The 25,185-nt window shown below is 41.7% G+C and overlaps 1 protein-coding gene across 1 annotated transcript in view; it reads left to right on the forward strand.

Annotated features, from left to right (window-relative positions):
- LOC118591921 overlaps positions 1–25,185 on the forward strand; it is a 395,598-nt gene that overhangs the window by 143,646 nt on the left and 226,767 nt on the right. The window contains exon 4 of the mRNA XM_036200357.1: positions 24,811–24,864. Coding sequence (XP_036056250.1) covers positions 24,811–24,864 — 54 coding nt within the window. The remainder of the gene's footprint in view (positions 1–24,810; positions 24,865–25,185) is intronic.

The raw sequence follows: 25,185 nt of genomic DNA on the forward strand, positions 1-25,185 counted from the left end.
TCCTTCTAGAAGATAACAGTTGTCTGTCATTCAACACATGACAATTTCTTATTGACTACTCATCTATGCAAATGTTAATCTAAACACTATGAAGAAAGATATGGACAGAAATTTTCATCTAGAGTCTGGAGTCAAAATAACTCACATGGAGCTGCTCTGGGGCATTGAATCTGCCTTAGGAATGACTTACATGGCATGTGGATGGGTGGTTTCCATGCATCTACCTGGGAGATGGTAAAGGCTTTTGCTTTCTTCCATTTGTTTGTTAAGTACTTATTAACACACTATGCTGAATTATCAAAGACTGGGGAGTTAGCCAAGTCTGCTTTCAATCTGAGTTTAAAAGATTGTTTGGGAGACAAACCAACTTGTCTTGGCAGGTTTCTAAAACTGACTCTATGATTTTTAGTCTTCTGAAAGCCAGGGTGTACACTGCCAGGTTATTTGGCGAGATTTCTGTGCCACTGTGCAATCAGATAGACATATGCTCATTGGTGGAATAACCCCAAACCTTTGCTTGTTCTTGGGACCCATGGATCTTCTGAGGATGTGATGGTCGCTCACAGATTTTTACAATGAGAACCTGTCAGAAGACGATGGAGGTAGGTGCTGTGTTGGTATGAACAGAGATGAGACATTATGACTAAACATGGAGTTTCTAGACTGCTCATGAATTATCTAGAGATTTCCAACTCATAGGGGTGTCCCCACATTGACATTTGGCCAGTGAAGCTTGGCACAAGAGAAGGCTCTCCTGGCCAGCTCCCATGACCAAACTGGCCAGAGTCTGATACTGCAAGTTGTTGATAATCCAAATCCAAATGTAGGCTGCTTCTTTTGGAGACCATTAAAGTCCTGTTTCCGCTCAACTCTTCATTTCTTCTAAGGCATCTATCTATCTTTCTATCTAAAATTAAATGCTTTTTTTCCTTATGAATTTTATATCATTGACATCATTTAAACTCAGCCAGTATGCTCTTTTGTAAATTCTTTCTGAGTGAAATTATGCATCATTCACCTTCACTTTCAGTATGCTTCTTGCTCTATATGCAAAAAAATCTATGTAAGAGAATATTTTTTAAAAGAAATTATCAGTCATGTCTAAAGAGAATTAGTAGCATGCTCTCCCTATTTTTAGTTAATCTTAAGAAGTCAGATTTTGTTTTGGACCTTTGGGAAGTTCTATAAACTTCTGAGAGAAGGGTTTAGAAGCTTCATCCTAAGCACTAGGAGAAAAGCCTCTAGTTATAAAATACATGTAAAAATACAAAAATGCAAATAAAACTAATAGTCAAGCTTCTCTGCTCCTTTCGGTGAATCTCTTCATAAAACCAGAAAGCTTGAACTGAGACAATTTTTTTTCCCTTCATTTGAAAATGTAACTTGTGGAAATGGGGGGGGGGGGATTCCAGCAGGAAAGCAAATTCTATATGGTTAACTGGAGCATGGAAGCTGGACAGCTCCATCATCCACATCAAACCTAGTCCAGGGTTAGCTGGAGCATGGAAGCTGGACAGCTCCATCACCAGATCAAATCTAGTCCAGTGTTAGCTGGAGCATGGAAGCTGGACAGCTCCATCACCAGATCAAACCTAGTCCAGGGTTAGCTGGAGCATGGAAGCTGGACAGCTCCATCACCAGATCAAATCTATTCCAGAGTTAGCTGGAGCATGGAAGCTGAACAGCTTCATCACCAGATCAAACATAGTCCAGGGTTAGCTGGAGCATGGAAGCTGAACAGCTTCATCACCAGATCAAACATAGTCCAGGGTTAGCTGGAGCATGGAAGCTGGACAGCTCCATCAAGAAGATCAAACCTAGTCTAAGGTTAACTGGAACATGGAAGCTGAACAGCTTCATCACCAGATCAAACATAGTCCAGTGTTAGCTGGAGCATGGAAGCTGGACAGCTCCATCACCAGATTAACTCTTGTCCCAGCTATTTGCGTTGCTTCTGGTGTTGAATAGATCAGCACCATTCTTGAGTGCACACATATTTAATTAATACATTTACTCGCAATTTGGCTTTCCTGTCTCTAGGTTTCCATTTTTGTCTTAGCTCATGTGCACAAAGAATTTCATCATTGTGTAGAGATATGACTGATAGGTGTCTTAATTTTCTTTTTCAGTTCTAAAATTTTCTTCTCTGTGCCAGAGATCAGTCTCCCTTAAATTTTCAGATAATGGCAGCTTTTGTTGTTCAGGAACTAGCTCTCAGCTCTGTGATATAGGTATAGTCTTATAAATTGTATCCCTCTTTAAGCCTTACTGTACCACTGGGATGAAGGAGAATCACCTTGGTTTAGTGTTATTAAATATTTCTAAATATAATTAACTCTTGAAGATGTGCACAAAAGCTTAAAATGTGGGAAATGATTAATGGACTTGGAATCTTCAAGGTGCCATGAGGTAGGAGGGAGAGCAAGTGCCAGAGAGCTAAAATATACTAAAGTTATGATTATGCCTCATAGGTGCTCTTTTCACTAGCATATTTATTTCAGTTCATACATGGGTTTCCTTTCCCATTGAATAAAGATTAGCAAGATTAAGTCCCATAATGTTTTTTGATTGAGAGTTAGAATTTGCCACTTTTGAGACAGCTAGGACTTTGCTTCTCTCTGTCTCTCTCTGTCTCTCTGTCTCTGTCTCTCTGTCTCTCTGTCTCTCTCTCTCTTATCAAGATTTTGGGGAGAAATGTATTTTACAGCAAGTTCATTAATTTAACAATGTGACATGATTTTTTTGCTCTCATTTTTGTTAAAAATGAAAGTCAAAAGTAGTTTTTGATCAAAAGTCAATGTTAGAAAAGAAATGTTATATTTTGAAGTGTATTTATATAAGTGTGAGTTGTGTCTAAAATTATGAAGAACTGTGATTATTTTAAAAATTACCAAGAATTCAAAAAAGACCACATTGGTTGGTGAGGTTAGACCATAACCACTAATTATCAGGAAAGAACATGGCTAAAACACTTTTTTGTTTTTGTTCTCACTACATAGCCTTGGTCGACCTGTAACTCACAGAAATCTGGGATTAAAGGCTTGTGCTATCACACCCAGCACCCCTTTATTTTTTAAACAAAGTGTAAAACATAGTTTTATTGCAATCTGTAAATTTAGGCTGAATTCAGTATAAGTATAAAATAAAGAAAGGCAGTGAATTAGGAAACTACCCATCCAAAGAAATTAAACAGGTGTCCTACAGTTCATTTTTAGAAATCTTCAAATAACATTTAATACAGTTAGAAATACACTCAAACATCAAAAAAACTATAAAAATAATGAATATATTTCTAGAAATACTCAAAAGATAACTGAAGAAGTTTAGCTGATAAAAGTTTCAAAATGGTTTCTTTTCCTGGGAAAGCTATAATTTTAAGATTTATGTACTTGTGTATTAGAAGCAACCCCTTGGAAGAGGATTGGACAAGAATCCCTGAAGGCTTTCTTCAGAAGACTGACAGAAAAGCTAACCCATCTGCAGGAGGCAAGGTCCCTGAGGCAGGGTCCCCATGGCTGCCACAGTGGCCTGGAGTTGGAGGAGCAGACACTTGGGTTCTTCATGGTGTCTCCACAGATGTGGAGCTGATCATGGGCTTGGGTTCCTGTTATGATCTTAACGTGTGTGTGTGTGTGTGTGAGAGAGAGAGAGAGAGAGAGAGAGAGAGAGAGAGAGAGAGAGAGAGAGAGAGAGATTTGGTCTATGGAACATAACAAGGAGATACATTTCTGGGCATTTTCACACACCCAATGTTTCCTTCCTTCATTATTGCTCCTCATCAATCCTTTAACACTCTATTCAAACTGGATTAGTATCTGGTACTACAGCACTGCTACCTGGCCCTCTTCTGTGCCTTGACTATTGTCTGTTCCATCTATGTGAAATAACCCTGCTGGCCTATTACCTGGTGTTGAAAGGTCAGCTGAGCTAGGCTAAGAGGGAACTTCAAAGAGTTCTTCCTCTTCACTCAAACACAGCACGATTGTTTGTGACCTCCTACAGCATCTTCAGCTCCTTTGTTGCATTCTAGCTTGCAAAGCAATAGCTAGACACATTGTTTCTTCTATCAAATATTAAATTCATCCAGGAAGAGATAATCCATTGTGTGTTGATTCCTTCAGTGTTTTCCTCCTTCCCTTACTGCGCATAAAACAGATGCTCAGACAAACCTGAATAGTCTTGAAGATAAGTTGCATTGTGATCTGTGGAATTGCTTGGTGTGGGTATGCACACTTCATTTACAACTCCTTTGGAAGGGAAGTTAAATAAAGGAAGGCAGAAGAATCCTAGAACTTTATCCTTAAAGCTTCCAACCCAAATGATGGTGCTATTATACCTGGCATAAAAGTAACAGGACTCATGCTTGATGGTCCTATGTCAAATCTCCTGGAAGCACAGGAGATTAATACGTTGGAGCTTTGCTGAGAACACTCCCAAGAAAGATGCCAGGAAGGGAGTAATATTATGTCCTCACTCATCACAAGGTTTGTGGTTGAGACCCCTATAACAAGACAGAAGGAGAAAACACATAGCCAAGTTCTTATGACCAAGGCAGCATAAACACAGTGAGTGAAGACCCAGGAAAACCTGCACTGTGATGAATGCTCATACAGAAGTACGATGTGACAGCGGGGTGTGACCTGATGGGAATAAGCTGAGGGCAGAGGGGAATGCCACAAGGCCTGCTTGTTCAGGCTCTTTTGGTTGTGTCTGTGTGACCTTTCTTCTTCCCTGTCACAGGGAAGCCTTCAGTGAAGTGTGAAACCCTGAAAAGGAGAGGCCTTTCCTGCCTCTGTGGTTCACTTAGCCTCCTTTAGCTTAAACTGCAGCCTGCTAAAGTGCTCTGTCTATGGCTTTCCTTATTCTGACTGTCACAGGACCAACACCTAGGCGGAGATAGGTGGAAGCAGAGCAGGCTGTTCCAACACAGGCCTCAGATATTCTTTGGGGTTGTTTGGAGTTGGGGAGCAGTATGCGGATTTGCTCCATCTTGAGACAATAGACCCCAAAGTTTGTTTCCATCTTGAGTTTTAGGGGAAATGGCTGCTAGCCTATGACTAGGTTTCTCTATTTGCTTGGAGGTAATTACTATGGAGTGATTTATCGGGTCTTCATTACCTGCCAACATTCCCAGTAGTGGGAGGAATGAGTGGCCTCAGTCCTGAAGATGTGATGTGGTCTGGCATCACAGCAGACACACTGTGCCAACGCACCATGATACTGGCTGGTGAACACAAATACTCAGCCAAAGAGGAGAAATACATACAGAATGATGAATATAGCCCCAAATACTTTCTATTTCAGTATAAATATATGAATGTATACTTACTGGCCAATCTTTTAATTATAGGTACAAGACCATTATTTTAGTGTAGTCCTATATTTGGTGATTTGTGTCCTATGCAAATGGTATAAGTAGACCATTATGTGAAGTAGGCTGTTAATTCAGAGATACTTATGAAACATTATTGTCTCCCCCATATATAATTTGAAAGTAGTACTTTCAAGTAATTTGCCTTTATTATGTTGTAGCTCTTAAATCTGCTTTTATGCTTTGCCATATTACAATTGCACACATTTTAGGGCATTGAATTGTTCTATGAACCTCAGAACCTAACATAGCAGTGGTCCTTCTGCCCTTCTCACTGGTGCCTGATCTGTAAGGACTCTTGTTCCAGGTCCTCTCTCTGAGTGTCTCCTGGATGCACCTCTGTATCACTGTCTCCATATTTGTGTTACTTTTGTATTCATGCTTGGGATATTTTTTCTTAGTGCCTGGTATGGAAGCTGGTGGCTTAGGTTTCTCATGTCCTCTGGTCCTTTCTCTTGGGTCATTTTTCAATATCCACTTCTCCCACTGTCTTCCGAGCACGGTTCTAACGTGGCAATGTGTTATTGAGCCCAGTTTACTATCATTTACAGCTGGCTCACAGTTTACAATTCCACTTGCTTTCCTGTGTACCTTTTAGTTTTAGTTCTGTTTTTTTGTTTTGTTTTTGTTTTTGTTTTTAATGATAAGGAACTCTTCTGCCCCAGCTTCTTTGGTGGAGAGGGGACAGCTGTATCTGTCACAGGGTCATCCTACCTGTGTGAGTGGTGATGATTAATTTTCGTTTACTTTAATTTTTGCTTATTACTCCCTAATTCATCTCAAGCCTTCTGCAGAACTCCAAGTAGTCATCAGTATGTTTGATTTCTTATTAAGTGAGCAGTGAACATGGAGAAAATATGTGGAAGCCAATACCCCAGACTGTGCTTTATGAACAACAAAATCATTTTGCTGAGGAAGCAGTGCTTTCCAGACTCTGCATAAGACTCTACCAAACTGGATGACCTTGGACCACCATATTGAGTCAGTATTGTATAACCTTAAATGGAAGAACTGATTGGATAATCCCTAGGGTCTCTTCCAACAATCCAATTCTATTATGAAGTCGAAAGATGTACAGGAAATACCAAAGGATGAAAAGATAAGATTGCAACAATATTAACGGCTCCCACCACTGCTACCCCCTCCAGGGGGCCTCAGAGTAACTCATCTGGTGCGATTATGGTGCCATCTCTCAATGGGGTGAAGGAGAATTTGGCCATTTCCTCCCCTGAGCTGTGGTCTTACCCCTTCAGGACACCTGGTTGTAGTTTAGGGAACTACCACTAAGTGTCGCTATAGGTCGCATCTGTAAGAGGTCAGGCGCCCTCTCTCAGGGCCCTTACACCCAAGTGGTCTGTCAGGACTACTGGCTAAATTTCTGTTAGATATAGAAGTACACATTTTTCATACTCAAAATTCAAACACAGGATGAGATTGGAACTAAGGGTGATTCTTAAAAGAAAGAGGTGAAGCCTCAAATACCCTCCCTTTCCTTGGATACCCCCCCCCCCCCCACTCCTTGCTCTGATCTCCTCTCTTCAGATGCCTTTTCCTCCGACACTATTACTTGTTACTGGTGGTAATTGGACAAACCAGAATTTAAAGGCAACCCCAGAGGAGCAACTGCTTGGCTCTGGCTCACATCTTCCCAACTTTCCCTCTCTCGAGAAGACAAGTTAAGTTGCCAGAAGAAATATGTCTTTGTTTGTATCTAAAATTCTAGACACTTACTATATTTCCCTAATTTAATGAAAATATGCACATATTTTCATATTTTAGTGTTTCTTATATGTTGTCATGGCAACACACAATTGTCTATGAGCAATGGTGTCTTTGATAGAGTACAGTGTTTGCATCAGATATAGTATATCCATCTTAATTTATTAGAGGTGTAATTTATCTGAGCTGTTCTGGATATTACTTGACAGAAAATCCTTCTAAAATCCAGTTTTCTTAAGAAACTCCAGGCCAGGTAGTGGTGGCCCTAATCTCAGCACTTGGGAGGCAGAAGCAGGCAGATCTCTGAGTTTGCGGCCAGCCTAGTTTATAGAGTGAGTATAAGGACAACCATGGATATACAGTAAACACAGGGAAACCATGGAGAGAGAGAGAGAGAGAGAGAGAGAGAGAGAGAGAGAGAGAGAGAGAGAAGCTCTGAAAGAGTGAGCAGGATCTGTTCAGCATCTGCTGAGCACCTGTACTGTGCACATTGCATCTACCATTGTATTGGAGACCACAAACCCTGGGAGGTAGGCTTGTTGGCTCCCACTTTCCAGTCGCAGAAACAGAGGACCAGAGGTTTGATGGCTTGTGTTAAGTTATTGTTGTAATTGAGGTCTGTTTTGAAGCACCGTGTTTTGGTGCTTCTGATTAACCTTTTAGGTAATTTGCATGCATATTTTAGGGCTCATTGTGTCTTTTACATATGAGATTTTTTTCTAACATGTATCTAACATCCCTCTTTGAACAATGTTGAGCAGTTTCATGACTGCCCTTAAAAATGTTGAATTTTTTGTTGATTGAACAACATAATGATAATTGTTCTGAATTCCAGCCTCAGTCTTTGTGATAAAAAGGCTAAAGTGGGTCTTGAAATCTCCAAGAGGAGTATTTACCCTGGAGAATAAACAGTGCTCTGCAAGAGACAGCATGGGCACATTATGTTTCATTGTACCATGTTGGGAAACAGTTCTCCAAATGTCCTAAACTTAGAGAAAATAAAAATAAAAAAATAAAGTAACAAAACAAAAACAAAAAGCAAAATCAAACACCCCTTTCCCATTTCCTTCAAGTCTCTAAGAAAGCCAGTCTATGAAGTTCGGTAGGTTCCCATCACAGTTCACTCATTTCCTGAGGACCCAAGTCACAAGCCAGAAGGAAAGGATTTCGTCCATGTGCATTTCCCGAGGCACAAGGGTGAGAAACAGGGCCAGTTTCTTCCCTGCATCCTTTTTGCATGACAATCCCCATGTATATGGCCTACTGGTAGATTCTGGAAATTCAAACATAAGAGATGGATAAAAATGATTTTCTGATTATTATTGTTTTCGTGAAGGACTTGGGTAGCTAATTTTCAATTTCTAGCCACTCTACCAAATTGCTGAAAAACATCCCTCCAATCCCCCCACCCCCAAGGAGGGGAACTTATTGTGTTGGTGTATACCAATGTTTTCCATTTCCAGTTACTATTTGAAGTTCCGTTCGCTTGTGAATCTGAAAGCAGAACCTTAGTGATCTGTTCTTGGAGTCCCTTCTAGTCATCTGTCTGGGAATTTATAACCAGCACACTCCTCCTCCAACAGCAAGTTGGGGGTCTCCTGATGACAATATGCTGCTCTATTTTTGATGCTTCCTTAAATACAGGGAATAGGATTATAACCTGTGGGAGAAATAATAGCTGAAATTTTAAGCTCACCAAGACATGCATTCGTTCTTTGGCTTCAGGATGATACTGTTAGCTGGTGTGATTTTTAGATGATGCATTATCCACTTCTAAAGATGTAATAACTTCTGTGTGTTATCTGGTTTAAAAAATGTTGGATGGGCTCTGTTTGCAGTTATTCATACTCATCCATCCATCTTCATGATGATTGTTCCAGGAGGAAGGCCAACTCTTCATCTCAAATTCTTGGACCTTCCAGTTTCAAACCAGTGTAACTTGAATGGGGATATATCAAAAGTATCTTTTAATCTTTGTTATGTGATTTCTTAGCTGCATTTCATTCATGTATGTAACCATACACCCCTTCAGTCATCCAGCATATACTTACTGAACATTAGGTACATGCTGTGAATGGTGCCAAGTAAAATGATACTGCCAGTGAGACAGCCCCTGCCTTAGAGGAAAGCATTCAGGAGTGTTGCAGAGAGTGGACAGTTAAGCACACTGTGATAAGCACTGTGGTAGGGCTAAGGATGGTGTGAGGTGGGAATAGATGGAAGGGTTTTTGTCTCAACTTAGTGGACTGGGGAGGGTTTCCTTCCAGAAGTGATGTCCTAGGCTAGCTTGTGTGACTGTACTCTGGTCTGGCTCATCTCCCTCTCCAGTACCTAGTTTTTCTCAATTCCCTTAGCTAGCTCTTCTCGCTTTTATCAGTGCTTGCCAGGGATTGTGCATCCTATAATTTCTTATAATTATATATTTCCCTAGACAGTCTCAATCATAACCATGGCTTCAACTGTCATATACAGGTGGTGCTGATATATCTCTAACCAACCTTTGACTATTAGTGACTCATTATTTTATCAGTCAGGGACGAGTTACTGTGTATGAGGCTGTGTGAGCAGTGATTTTTCAGCCTAGCTAGCAAGATTTTCAGGGTCTTTCTGAATCATAATCATTAATAGGTGAGGATGGTGGGCTTTAGGGTTAAAAGTCGGAAGAGGGAAACTGCTAACACTTGGGGAAGGTTAGGAAAATCTTTGTAGGAGGAAGCCAGAACTGTCTAGGAGAGAAAAGAAGAGGTTTCTAGGTAGAGAGAACCTGGTAGTATGCATTCAAGGACTTGCAGGTATCCATGGACTGTCCAGGAATCCAAGTTTGGTGTGGCTATTTAGGGGATATGTGGGAAATGCCTGACAAAATAAGGCATGGTCAGTGTCAACAGTTGGAAGCAGTGCATTTTTATTGGGGGCATACCAGGGTGCCAGCCAGTAGTCTTCAAATTGGCAAAGGTCAGAATCAAATTTGTTTTAGGGGAGTATTAATGTGTCAGTGTTCAGCACAAAAATAAGACAGAAAAATGAAGGAGAGGTGAAGGGATTTGAACTTAGAAAGTGATAATGAGACAAGTGTCTTCATAATTAAGAGCATTTTTTTTCTGTATTAGGACCCAGAGCATGTGATGGGTGAGGAGAGGAGTCAGAGAGAATAAGATACTGTCTGTGGTTGAAAGAGTGAAGAAAGGAATTCACTGTTAACCAAAATACAAGTGAAAGATGGGCTAGGAAAATATGATGTGCTTGATTCTAGACAAGTCATAACTGCCCATGGAACATTCTAGTGGGCATGTTTAACTGTCAGTTGGGAACAATGAATTTGAAGCTTGGAAGGGGTCGGCCAAACACTTAGAATGGTTCTTCTATGGCTGGTGGTTGAAGCTATGGAAGCATGTGGATTGTGTTCATGTTCAATAACGCTTTATAAAGTATTTACTCCTTTAAGAGTCTCTAAAACAACCCAACATAGGGTGAGAAATCCACAGATGTCTGGGAAGAAGACGTATTTATTAAGGAATAAAATGGGGATCACACTCACCAGTACAGAACAAGTAAATACTGCTGCTGATCCAGCCTCCGTTCTCCCCAAAAGTGATGGAGACCAACTGCAAGCCAGTATAGCACATCTAGTTCGTCTCTTAGTGCACAGCAGAATCCAGCCTGGTCCTCAAATGTCCTTGTTTAGTGGTCGGTTGAATAAATGGGTCTGGAGTAGTTAGAGAAGAAGCTAAAAGAAGATGAAGAGGAGGAGGAAGAAAAAGGGGGAAAGATCACCACCACTACTGCTACCACCACCACCAATCATCATCATCATCATCATCATCATCACCATCATCATCACCATCATCATCATCACCACCATCATCATCATCATCACCATCATCATCACCATCATCATCATCACCATCATCATCATCACCATCATCACCATCATCACCATCATCATCATCATCATCATCACCATCATCACCATCATCATCATCACCATCATCACCATCATCATCATCACCATCATCACCATCATCATCACCATCACCATCATCATCACCACCATCATCATCATCACCACCATCATCATCATCACCATCATCATCATCATCATCATCATCACCACCATCATCATCATCATCATCACCATCATCATCATCATCATCACCACCATCATCATCATCACCATCATCACCATCATCACCATCATCATCATCATCACCACCACCAATCATCATCATCATCATCATCATCATCATCACCATCATCACCATCACCATCATCATCATCATCAGCAGCAGCAGCAGCAGCAGAAACAACAGGGATTTTCCCCAAGCTCCAGAGACCCATTACTCATCTTTTTCTTGAAGATCTGGTGCAGGTGGAATTCAAACTTGGAAGAACCAAAGATGCAGTAATGTACAACCAGGACAAGGGCCGATTCTGTCAGAGCACTAATTAGGAAATGTGCTTATGGCAAGGCAGGCCTTCTTATTTATATTTCTGGTGTTCAGTAAAATTGTAGAGCCATGGATTTCCTGTCAAACCATCACTAAGAGTGCCTGAGATAATAGCGCAGCACCATTCATTTGTTAACGACAGCACTAGGCTTTTAAATGGGAACCCATCCTGTTGGGCTCGCACCCCCTGTCCTTGCTGTGTGTCCATTTGATGGTTTGTAATAGCCAGTAATTATGGAGATGTCTTTCTCCCTCAACCTTTTTCTCCTTCTCATCCTCATCTACCCAATTGACACAGTATTTTGTAGCTTGAATTGCAAATTAACAGTTGCCTTTCCCCCTTTACGAATGGACTTATTTAGGTGTGTAGTGGGGTACAGAATTACCATGAAAGCAAAAGAAAGATTTTGGGTTATAAAACTTCTGATGGTGTGTCCCTGCCTCCTACACATGCTCCAATACAAAGGATCTTCCCAGAGCTCAGCACCTCCAGCTTCCTTGTCCAAGGCTGTCAGTGGTTTCATCCGCATCTTTCCTTAGCCTCTTTTCACTTAGCACACATATCTGGGCTGGAGACTACAGGACTTTTACCCCCCACCTCCCAGCTCGAAATGGTATCATGTATCTGGTTGTTTTATCTGACTGACTTTTAGTTGTTTATTTTTTTTTAAGTTGCAAGTTATTTTTCTGTATTTTATCTCTTGCTGCAGAAAAGATTATGCTTTTATGGAGGGAGAAGTATAGAAGTCCTTTGAATGTTTTTTTGCTAAGTGTCTCAGACTTTTGGACACTGAGTATGAGTGTGTGCACGTGTCAAATGTCCGTCTCTGTCACTTGCTTGTTCCTCAGGTATTTATAGTGTTAATCCTTCTCCATGCACCTTAACCGGGAGCATAAGCATTGCCCGTATATAATAATCCAAAGATCATTTGAGGAAGAGAGAGCCAGTGCCTCCTCCCTGATCTTAGTCATTTGCCCTCTTCTGTCACTCGGGACTCAATTAAATTTTAGCTTACCCTTTATCTCCACCGCCTCCATTATGTGCTCTGGTACATAGAGCTATTCCTGTAAATCGGCATCTGTGACTCTTGTGGAACATGTGCTTGGAGACAGAGTTAGATAAGATGTCTAGAATTCTCAGAAATCATCACAGTAGCTGTTGTTACCGAGAATACATCATGTTAAGTCCTAGAACCCCCTCAGGATGGTACTGCTGTGAGTTTACAGCTAGAGAGTTCAGGCTCAGAGAACTGAAGTTAGATAGAGCCTCTGTCCACATGCCGGAGGTGAGGGATAGGGGTAGGGGTAGGGGTAGGGGGGTAGAGTAGGGATTTGAGTCCACTACCCTTCCATTGAGCTACTCTGTTCCAGGGAGGGAATCCTTCTCCTTTGGGCCTACTCATGTTTCATGTAAACATCTTCTAAAAGAAGGCTAGAAAGTTGCATCTGGATGGACATTCAGAAGCACTGGCTTGTTTCTCTGCTCTTTTGAAAGCTGATGGTGATGGTGTCCAAGAGTAAACATGGAGAAGGAGCAGAGGGGACATGGGCAGACTAAGGAAATGGATCCTCTATTTACTTCAAACTTATGAGGAGTCGGACACAGACCTGCGTGGTAAAAGGCACAGTCTTAGGGAGGAGGTGGAATTGGAGTGCTTGAGTTGGGGAAAACGCTGCATCTTAGGGTCTTGTGACTTTGGTCATGAGTGGAAGGATGCACACTGTTTTCCAGGGGTATTGCTTGAGTTCTTGGGAGGTTTGCAGCCCCATGCAGTATTAGCAGCTGATATTTCCTTGTGGGAACTATTTCCTTTCCTTTGTTATTCTTTTCTTTTCTTTCCTTTTTTTTTTTTTTTGGCTTTACCTTGTGCCAGACCTGAACGTCTGTAGCTGTCAACCCGCGTCCAGCTCCTCCATAGCACAGTGGCAGAGTTCCAACTCCTTATGGCGATGAGTGTGAGGGTGTGTCTGCATGCAGGGGAATATTTATGGCTTTGGTCAGCTGTTGGCACCACAGAAAAGGGCTGAAGATGGCCAAGGGTGTGTTAGCGGGTGATGAATGTTTATCAGGAGGAGTTAGGGAGCCTGCAGTACAGCCTCTTAGCAGTAGGCGCATCCTAATGCAGAGCCTTCCCTAGAAATAAAAATTCTCGATTCAGCAGTAGTCTGGGGTCAAATGTAACCTAAAATGACAAATATTTACTGTTTACCTCAGAATGTCCTCTGGCTACTTACAGCTTTGACCTTTTCATGCATTTCTTTCTACCTTGCTCTGATGCTGTGACTTACCTGACCATCACTCTGGCCTTAGTGAGCACAGTTATATCTGTGCACGTGAGACACAGTTAATAGTGTCAAGGCATATACTGTTACTATAGACAGCACATTTGAAGATATGTGATTATCTATTCCTTAGCCCACTAGGTGGCTGGGAAAAAGCTTGCCATGCTCTTTGGAAGTAGGAATGCACTGATTAAGCCAGGTTGCAGAAATCACTGAAGGCACCTGGCCTGCCTGGACCCAGGCTTTTTGATTCCCAGATCTAAAGCCAAGGTGAACAAACATATGCCTCATGCCTATTTTTGTACAGGCTATGAGCCAAGTGTGATTTTGACATTTTTAAATAATTTGAGAAAAGAAAGAAAAATGTTATTTCATACCATGCTTAGACTACTAGCAGTGGTGGAGAGGGTGCCTGAACTGGCTTACTCCAGTAATCAGATCGGTGAATACCCTAAACTGTCATCATAGAGCCTCATCCAGTAACTGATGGAAGCAGATGTAGAGATCCACAGCCAAACACCAGGCTGAGCTCCAGGAATCCAGTCAAGGAGAGAAAAGAAGGATTCTATGAGCAAGGGGCATCAAGATCATGATGGGGAGACTTACAGAGCCAACTGAACCAAACTAGTGGGAACTCATGAAATTTAGATCAACAGCTGTGGAACCTGCATGGGCCTGGACTAGGCCCCCTGTATAGTGAGACAGTTGTGTAACTTGGGGGAGCCCTTGGCAGTAGGATCAGAGTCCATCCCTGGTGCATGAGCAGGCCTTTTGGAGCCCATTGCTATGATGGGACACTTTGCACAGCATTGGGGAAGGGGGAGGGGCCTGGACATGCCTCTACTAAGTGTACCTTCCCATGGGAGGCCTTACTTTCTTGTAGAAGGGAATGGGGGTGGGTTGGGAGGGGAAAGCTGGGGGGGGAGGAGGAGGGAAGAGGGAAGAGGGAAGAGGGGAATCTTTGTTATATAAAATGAATAAAAATTTGTTTTCTTTATAAAAAAAAGAAAACTATATTAGGATATAGCCAAGATTTCTCATTTGCATTCACTGTACAAGCCCTTTCAGGCTTTAGTGGCACAGCTCAGGAGATGTGACAGAAACCTCATGGGCTTCAAAGCCTGGGAAATTTACTATCTTGTCCTTCACACTAGAAAATTGCCAACCACTAAAACCAAACATCCCTGGTTCACAGTCCCTGCATTAGGTGGATGGCTCTGCTGTAAAGTGTGCCACAAGCTGGGAGGGACTGAAAACAACCAAAATTCAACAGTTCTAGAGTTTCAAAGTCTAAAATCAGAGTGTTGAAACCCTAGACGAAGTCTTCCCTGCCTGTGCCCGGCTCTGCCCGCGGTCCACAGTGTTCCCTTGCGGCTGCACCCTGTTTGTCTTCTCACACACACATTATTTTCACTCATTTTACCTCTCTTTGCCTGCCTGCAATCTTCTGTCTTTGTGAGGTCACCAGTCATATTGAATTAGAACCTGCTTCCATGGCTTCCTCTTAATGATTTATTTAATTTTACTTCATGTGCATTGGTGTTTTGCCTGTATCTATGTCTGTATGAGGGTGTCAGACTCCTGAAGTGACGGACAGTGGTGAGCTGCCATAGTGAGGTATGGAATTGAACCCAGAGCCTCAGAAAGAGCAGCAAGTACTCCAAACCACTGAGCCATCTCTCCAGCGAATAGCCTCATCTGAACTGCGCTACCTGCAAAGACTGTATTCAAATACAATTGCATGGGCTCAAATGTCAGCATCTCTTTGTGGGGGTGGGGTGGGATTTGACTCATAAGACTCTGTCTCATTCTATTTTCCTTCCGTTCCCATTACCTTGCCTGCCTCCCCTGCCTGCCTCTCTTGATGATCCCTTCTCCCCTTTTGACTTCTGTTTCTTTCCTAACCCACTGTACACTTAACAAAAACATTGATGAAGTCTCCCCCTGCTTTCAACCATATACCCACCACCCTATTAAACTGTAGACTAGAGAAGACAGTTAAGAATTTTCTCCTGGGGTCCACAAGCTTACAGGTTAGGCTTATTCCTAGGCATTTTATGGAGTTATTGTGAATGAGATATTTTCCCCAGTTTCTTTCTGTGAGAGTTCATTGTTGGTACACAGGAGGGCTACTGTTTTGTAAAGTTGATTTTTTTTTTTTATCCTACAATTACACTGTAAATTGTGTATCTAAAAGTTTTCTTGTAAATTCTATAGTGTGTTTAAAGTATAGAATCACATTGTCTGCAACTAAGAATAGTTTGACTTTATCCTTTCCTATTTTACCCTTTTTGTACCTTCTCTGGCCTAATTTCTTAGCTAAGGCTCCGAGCACTATATTTAAGAGCGATGGGTAGGCATTCTTGTCTCAATTCTGATTTTAGAGGAAATGTTCTCAGTTTTCTCCATTTAATGCTGGCTATAGGTTTAGGAGCCAATATCTAGAATTACAAAGAAATGCAAAAATTAAACATCAAGGAAACAAAACTGCCCACCAACAAATGGGCTAATGATAGTTTTCAAAGAAAGAAACAATAACTATTTTTTCAAATTTATTTATTTATTTATTTATTTATTTATTTATTTATTTATTTATTTATTTATTTTTTGAGACATGGTTTCTCTGTGTAGTTCTGGTGCCTGTCCTGGACCTCACTCTGTAGACCAGGCTGGCCTCGAACTCACAGAGATCCGCCTGGCTCTGCCTTCTGAGTGCTGGGATTAAAGGCGTGTGCCAGCTCTGCCCAGTGACAGTAACTGTTTTAATAAGTGTCCATCCCTGGCTTCAAGATTATGCAAACCAAAACTACTAGGAGATCCTCTTACTCCGACCAGAATGACTCATCACGAAATCTGACCAGGAAAGCTGGAAAGGTTGTGGGTAACAAGGAATCCTTATTTGCTGTTGGTGAGAATACAAATATTGCCATTATGGTAATCACTTGGAGGTTCCTCAAAATATTAAAAATATAACTACCATATGACCCAACTATTCCACTCCTGGGCATATGCACAAAGCATCTTCTACTCTATCACAGAGATGTCTACACATCCTTGTTTATTGCTGCTCTATCTGTGATAGGAGGAAATAGGACCAGACCATATGTCCATCAACAGATGAGTGGATAATGGAAATGTAATACATATACTTAGGGACTACTATCATCCAGCTGTAGAGAAATGTGAAATACTGACATTTGCAGGAAAATGAGTGGACCTAGAAAGTATAATATTGAGTGGGGTGACCCAAACTCAGAAAGAGAAAACTACATATTCTCCTACATATTCAGACCATATGTGAGTGTAAGTGTGGATATCGTTTAAAATTTAGAAAGGAGACCAAGAGAGGTAATATTTGGAAGAAAGGAAGGATGGGATATAGGCAAAAAGACACAGGAGTCATGAAAAGGTTATATAGCTATTTTTTTCTAGTTTTAACTCCACCATAGGTTTTGTTGTTGTTGTTATTGTTTGGTTTTCTTTTTTTCGAAGTAGATAAATTTGGCTTTCTGGGTATTGCCATAGCAAGAACTACTTTTGTAGTTAAAATGAGTCATCATCCTTTGAGACCGTGATTTTGAAGGTTGGCCTTGCTTTTTAATTCCGTTAGTGTAACAGGAATAAACATGACTAGTCGCTGAATGCACTTGTCACATTAGAAAAAGTTTTGTTGTTGATTTTTTAGACTTGTTTTGGGGAAAAGGGCTTTGTAACCTGAAATTTTTCACTGTTTTCTTCTGTTTATAACAATGTCAAATTATTCTATCTTAGTGTTGTTTAATATGTAAACTGTATCACTATCTATGAAGTGTGGTCTGCAAACAATACGTGTCACATTTTTCAGCATAGGAATGGATCCTAAGATTACAGGTTCTTGCGGCATCCACCACCTCTGCTAAGTACAGACTTGTTAGGGGTGATGATGGCATCCTGGGAGTGAGCTTTAACACATACTCTACTCAACTGGGCCAGTGACAGTTGGATGAGATGGCCAGAACTCTACTCAGTGACATGAGTGGGGCTCAATGGATCACGAGTCTTGTTCTAGCTACTCCCAGGTATCAGGGTTTTGTCTTTATTCCAATATCTCCTCACAGGCACCATCTAATCATAATCTGTGTGCCTGCCTCTGAGGGATTCTTCCAGGACTGAGAAAAACCCAGGTGGCCAATGCAATCTGTACTTCCCCTATCAGTCCCCAGACTGCAGCCATACAGTGTTTATCATGATACAGAGGTGGATGGTAGTTCCCAACAGTCCCCAGACTGCAGCCATCCTGTGTCTGCCAGGATACAGAGGTGGATGGTAGTCTCTATAGGGCCCCTGGACTTCAGCCATCCTGTGCCTATCATGATTCTCAGGTGGTAGTTTCCATATAAAGAGAAAACCAGAGCCATACATTTAATTATGGTGGGAAAGAAAAGTGATAAGAGAAACATTAAAGGAATTATGGTGCTGCCATGTTAATCTACAAGGTCAGAGGCACATGGAGGTGTTAAATATTTATTGAATGAATGAAGAAAGAATGACTTTTGGGTTTGGGGACTTTGCTAGCTATGTAACTTATGCACATCTATCTTATCCCAGATGAATAGACATTATGCTTTGATTGAATGACCTATTAAGTATGTTTAGTTTTAAATGCAGACATAAATAGATTTGATCTTTCCATGGTTCGAATTTCCTCCCATCAGCTTTCCCTTAATTATCCACAAGTGTTCCAAGCCTTCATTAGCTAAATAGGATGCAGATGATGGTCATTAGTCTCGTATATAAATCCTGCTGGCATATTCAATGGCTTTTCACTTGGCTAATTGAAATTTTCGGTATTCATGGACTACAAGAAAACACTATAATTTTGTCATTTATTTGGAAGCATAATTTTTCCCATTGGTTGATGTTTATAATTATGCAGTTAAAAAATAAGTATGAATGCTGAACTTAGCCTGAATGGTATGCCATTTTTAAAGTATATATATATATATTAATGTTAGTCTAAAGCATGAAAATAGAATGGAAATGTGTATTTTGTGAAGAGGCTCAAGTATCAGCTTACTAAGAAAGCATCCAAGTGGTATGTACTCTGGAGACCCATCTGTTTAAATGTAGGGGATTTCAAATTGTTAGTGATAAGAGCAGGCTCAACCCTGACATCCACCACCAAGTGAGAAATCATCCACTATGCCTGCAAAGTGCAGATTGGAGGCGTCAAATGGATGTGTTTTATTCAGGTATCATTCCCCTAAAAGGATCGTAGCTTTTGATTGTATTTGACCATTTATCAAAAGCACTTGGTCTCTGCCTGGTGGCATCTAGCTAACAGTAAAAAATACCCCTGCTCACAGACACACGTCTACATGCCGGGAATGGAATTCAATAATGCTGCCATTTCAGAGACCTGGGCTCCGAATACTTTAAGTTTTATAAATCCAGCACCTGAGCTATTCCAGTTTAATTAAATAAGTATTAAATGTTTGCTGTTTTTTAAAAGTATTTATGGATATTGGATGGGAAAAAATAGTTAAGCGGTGGCTGAAGACAGTTTTCCAGTTTCCTTTCCTAAACCTACTTTAATGGAGATAAACAACACCGTGATAATTCTCGGACTTAAACCTTCACTTAAAGGGAAATATGAGTCATGTGTCTCTTGTAGGTGTTTGGCCGCTGTAGAACATTCCCAGCAGTGAGAATGGGTAAGCAGCTCACCTTCCATTGGTGTCTTTGCTCATGTTGGACTGGATGCCCATTATTTACTCAGACTCCATCAGTGGTCTCTCCACCCAAGAACTAGCTAGTTTTTTTTTTTTTTTTTTAATACCAAATTACCTTTTCTTCTGGGTCTCTGTGACTTCTGCCTATGTAGTTCTTTCTACAGATGATTATAAATGTTAACTTGGAGACAAGGCTGTGCACTCTAGTCTTTAATTCCCATGTTAATGTGTTTCAGAGTCAAACAAAAAGCCATTCTGTAATTGTTCCCTTTGTGGTCTACCTGTTGTGATGGTTAACATTGTTAACTTGACTGGGCAAATGCATGTCCTCACAAGTGACAGAGCATGATTTTGGGGTATTATCTGCAAATAATATGACTAATATGCAAATCAGAAAACTGAGATTATCTGTCTTCAACAATGTGACCAGAGTTATGCAATCCATTAAGGGCCTGAATAGAACAAAAAGGTGATAAAGAGCGCTCCCTCCCTTCCTCCCTCCCTTTCTCCCTCCCTTTCTTCCTCCTTCCCTCTCTCTCTCCTTCCCTCCTTCCCTTCCTTCCTCCTTTCCTCTGTACCTTCCTCCTCCCCTCTCTCTCACCCCCTTTCTCTCCCCCTTCTCTCTCCTCCCTCTCCATCCTTCCTCTCCCCCTCTCCCTCCCTTCTTCTCTCTCTTTCTGTCCATCTCCCTCTTCTTGGGTCATCCATATTTTTCTCTTTTCAGACATAGAAGCTCCTGGTTCTTGGTTCTTTGGACTCTAATATTTATACTAAGGCCCCCTCTTCTTCCTAAGGTTCTCAGGGGTCATAGCCTTTGACCTCAGAATAGTAATTAAACCAAGGGCTCTGTAGTTTTCAGACCTCCTCTTTGGTTGAGTTACACCTTTGGCTTCCTTGGTTGTTTCCTAGTCTGAAGATGACATCTTGTGGCCTTCCTCACCCTTCCTAGTGGAACGAGTCAAACCACAGTGTCTTCTCATCTAGGTTTCAATGGAGCCTATCAGTTCTTTTCTGGAGAATGTACAATACACCTATAAGAATTCTTTGTGCCTCCAAAGAGGATGAAAAGCTGATCATGCCATTCTGTTGAGTGTTCTTGTGTTAGCAGATGGAAGAAAGAAGTAGCTATCTATTATAATTATGGATTTCCAAACACTGTGCCTGATAAAAACAGGGTCCTCTTCTTCATATTAGCTAAGGATCTCATGACCCTAAAGGAAAAAGGATATAGGTGTTCTCATTTCAGAGTGGTGAATTGAAGGCCATGAGATCAAGGATCCATTGTAAGCTGCTAAATCATCTGTTAAGAAGGGACAAGGGTTAGGGCTTAGGCTGCTGAACAGGTGGTCTTGATTTTCTATCCAAGGCATCATGAAAGACCAGCAATCATTCATCTATAAGAAGCCATGTTTAACTATAGTAAGTAGGTTATGGCGAGGTCTGTCCCAGGTAAAAGCATATTAAAACAGAGCATACTATAGTAGGCTCAGCCACGTTCCACTTAGATCTCTCTGATGCTGCCAGATAAGTGCTCTCGGCTTGGGGATGGAAAGAGTCAGATGGGCAGCTCTTCATGTCCCCATGTTTGCATGAGTATCTGCTGTTTTGAGAGCTTCCTGTGTGGTTGGATGAGTCCTTTGCTGAGTTTACTTTGCTCTGCAGCTCACTGCCATCCTCTACTCCCTCCTGTGACCTCCCCTTCTGCACACACCAAGAATACCCCTTGCATGTAATTTCCATTTCACAGCTTGCTTTGTAGGGAATCTAACCTGTGACCTGTGTCTTCAGATCTTTTTCCTTCACCATGAGTGTCCAATGCCCTCATGACCTCAGTCTCTTTACTTCGCCAATCAAATCTGCTTTTGAATTCTTTTTTTTTTTTTTCTAAGAAAAGAGTACCAAAAAAAAAATATGCTTTTGGGAGTGGATCTGATAAATTTATTTCCTTTAAGATATAAGAGACTAATGAAGTACAAGCATGAAATTTCCAGTGTCCTTTCCTGTAGTGACTCCTGCACGTAATCATCCCCCATGAGTTGACTGTTATGAGTCAAAGCCTAATGCTAAAAACAGAAATCCCATGAGGGAAATTTCAGGCATTGGCATGTAAATACACAAGAGTAGGGCTTTACTTCCTAAGTGTGTTTGGGCGAAATTGCTTTAATTGTTGATATATGATGCTGTCCACCCCACGCAGGCCATCTCACTAATAAGGCCTGAGGCTGGGGTTTTTAAAAAGACATTGCCCTTGTGTAATGTGACAAACAGCGCATCATGCAAACTTTGGTGGAGGTGACTCATTAGGAGTTTCTCCTTTTGTAGAAAAATATTGATGCAAGAATCAAGAAGGTCACAGCGTGAGGAGGTCACCATCCTTTGAGTCTTTCGTTTTCAGTAATTAAGCCGAGCATGTTCAGAAAGCCCACCCAAAGCCATTCACAATAGTTGCAATTAGAAAATTGGATGCCAGTTAAAGTCTTTTGGAGGGGATGAAATGAAATTGACCAAGCGTATAAGTAAAATCTCCTTAGAAAATAGCTAAATTAAGGCTGTGGACTATCATTGATCCATACCATTCTTTTTTATACTCATTCTAGATATTAATACTTTACTATTTATTGTTCTTAGGCTCAAGGGTTTCTACAAATGCAACATTTATAGCTGGTCATATCATTTTGTGTGTGTGAAGCTACTTTTGCCCATTTTAGACTCTTTTTTCTTCTCTGAATGCATTCTCAAATCACCTGGGACTGTTCTAAAGAAATGGAAGGGTATTGTTTAATTTTGTGGGTCATTTCTCCTGGGGCTACAGCACTAATGTCTGAAGTTTCAGATATTTCTGGGGTCTTTAGGGATGACTCAGTCTGTAATATGTTTGGTATACAGCCCAGAGACTGAGTTTGAATTGCCAGCACCCATGTAAAATCGGGGTTCAGTGGTGCATGTCAGCAAACCCAGTGCTTGGTGGGGCTGAGCTAGGCATATCTCTGCAGCTCATTGGTCAGCCCATTGTATGATATTTTGTTCAGGTTCTGACAAATAAAGCTTTCCTGGAGATCAGAGGGCAGAGTCAGCCACTAGTTAACCATAGAAACCAGGCAGTGGTGGCACACACCTTTAATCCCAGCACTTGGGAGGAGGAAGCAGGAAGATCTTTTGGAGTTCAAGGCCACCCTGGGCTACACAAGATTGAAATAGTCTAAAAGAGAAATAGTGCTGGGCAGTGGTGGCTCACACCTTCAATCCCAGCATGCACGTGGGAGGCTCATGTCTTTGATCCCAGCACTAAGGAGGTGGAGACAGGAATATAAGGTGGGTGGAGACAGGATCTAGCCCCCATTCAGCTTGAGGATTTGTGGAGACAGGAGCTCCCCCATTCAGCCTGAGGATTCATAGAGGTAAGAAGTCTAGTGGCTGCCAGCCCTGATTCTCTCATCTCCAGGCAAGCTTTATTAGTCAGAACACAAACAAAACATCATAAAACACTGGCCAGCTTACTTAGCTAAATTGATGAGCTCCATGTTCAGAGGGACTTCATCTCAAAACATAACATGGTGACCGAACAAGGAAAACACCTGACCTCTGACCTCTGGATGCACATGCACCAGTGTGCACACACACCTAAAAATGTGCACCCTCCCCACATAAAAAGACGTATTCTTATTTGCTCTTCCCAGAATGTGTGTGTGTGTGTGTGTGTGTGTGTGTGTGTGTGTGTGTGTGTGTGTGTGTATGATGGGTATGAGTACAGGCACAAGCCTGCCATAGCTCATGTATGGAGGCCACAGGGCAACTTTCAGAAGTCAGTTCTCTCCTCCTTCTGCTTTGAGATCTGAGTGTTTCACTCCTCAGCTTGTAAGGTTGGTGCAACAAGAGCCTTTGCCCACAGAGCTATCCTGCCAGACCTGCTGGTGTATCTTAAACTTAGTTAAAGATGCCACCATGGTCCTTGAGACTCCCCACATGGAGTCTCTGGTAGCTGAAATGTAGGCCTTCCCCAGATTCTGACTCCTAGTTAGACTAGAGAATGACACAGGAATTCAGTGGTGGGCAGAGAAATTCTGCCATCAGACTTTTTTTTCCTGGGGGAAATATTTAATTGTGCAACTCATGGAATTCAGGGTCATGTCTCTAAGTCCTATTAGGTTTAACAAGTTGCTTCCAGCTGGGGATAATTTTGTCTCCACAAAATATTTAGTAATGTCTCAAGACAGGTTTGTGTTACAATTGAAACTGCCAGAGGGATGATATTGACCCCAGCTAGATAGAATTCAAAAGTGCAGCAGGACATCCTATGATGGGTAACATGCCCCTTTCCTCTCTGTAACAGAGAATTATCTGCTCCTGGATGTTCAAAGACCTGACATCACAATTCCTGGCTTAGCTACATAAGTGGACAGTAGTTAAGGTGTAAGTGCTAAATAAAGATGGGTTTTTCCATTATGTAAGAGTCATTCGCCTGTCTCCCTCTCCATGAACTTCACTTTATAGCGTTATTATGTGGGAGTCTGCCTTCCCACAGAGACCTCCAGAAGGTGCTGTGGGATAAGACACACAGCTGCTCTTCTGTTACCAATCTTGCATCTTTCCTATGTATATTCATTGGGTACTTTCTTGCCACTATTGGCTACTTCAGAAGAATAGGACACAAAGGAGATTTAATCATTAAAATTATGCATTGGTTTTATACTTAAAAAGTAGAGAAGGTTATAACCTTGAGCCACTGGTGTGGCTAGCAATGGCCGTATGTGTGTTTGTGGGTAGTTCAAGAGGAACAACCTTGTGTATAAATCCCCATGCAACACTGGATGCTCGAAAGCCTTGTAAGTGTACATCATGCCAAGAAAATACACATGCAAACAGGTATAGGCAAGAAGTCAACTACTGGAAGTGGGAGGGAGACCCCAAGCCCTGGCACCATCCTAGAAAAAAGCCCTGCTCCAGAGCTCAGGCAAGAAGTCAACTACTGGAAGTGGGAGGGAGACCCCAAGCCCTGGCACCATCCTAGAAAAAGGCCCTGCTCCAGAGCTCAGGCTCCCAGTGGGGGTCATTTGACTCTTTTCTGTGCAATGAAGGTTAAGAGTCATTTCCTCATTTGTCTGAAACGAATGGTCTAACCTGGGCATGGTGGTCTTGGGAATGCTGAGAGACAGATACATGTTAGTGCAGGGACACCTGAGGCGACGGGATGCAAAGTGCACTTAGACCAGGAGCGGAAGGGAAGATGATGTCGTCCTCTCTGAAGGGCTCTGATGTCTGTGTCCTTCCTGTTTTGCAGGGCACCATTTTTAGCACACTGGCTGGTGAGAAGCCCTCATCTGACTACAAAAAGGTAAGAAGTGGGTGTGTGAGGATTGCAGCGCAGTGTCAGGGGACTGACTGCTTCAGGATTGGTGACATTTCATTGGAAAGCTGTGATCACTGAGGATGGTCTTCTGATGGCATTTTGTGAACAGCTTTTAGGGTATAGAATGTAAGCTTCATTTAAGGATGAGGGGAAATCCATTGCTGTCTGACAGCATTTTGTCACAGAGAAACACTCACTTCATGTATTTCCTTATCACTGTTATCTGATATTTTATTATACAAGATGAGCACCAGGGGAGTTCAGGCCCATCATGTCATCTGCACTGCAGGCCTCTGTATCTTTGAC

Source organism: Onychomys torridus, chromosome 10, assembly GCF_903995425.1.
Source record: "Onychomys torridus chromosome 10, mOncTor1.1, whole genome shotgun sequence".
Classification (NCBI taxonomy): Eukaryota; Metazoa; Chordata; class Mammalia; order Rodentia; family Cricetidae; genus Onychomys; species Onychomys torridus.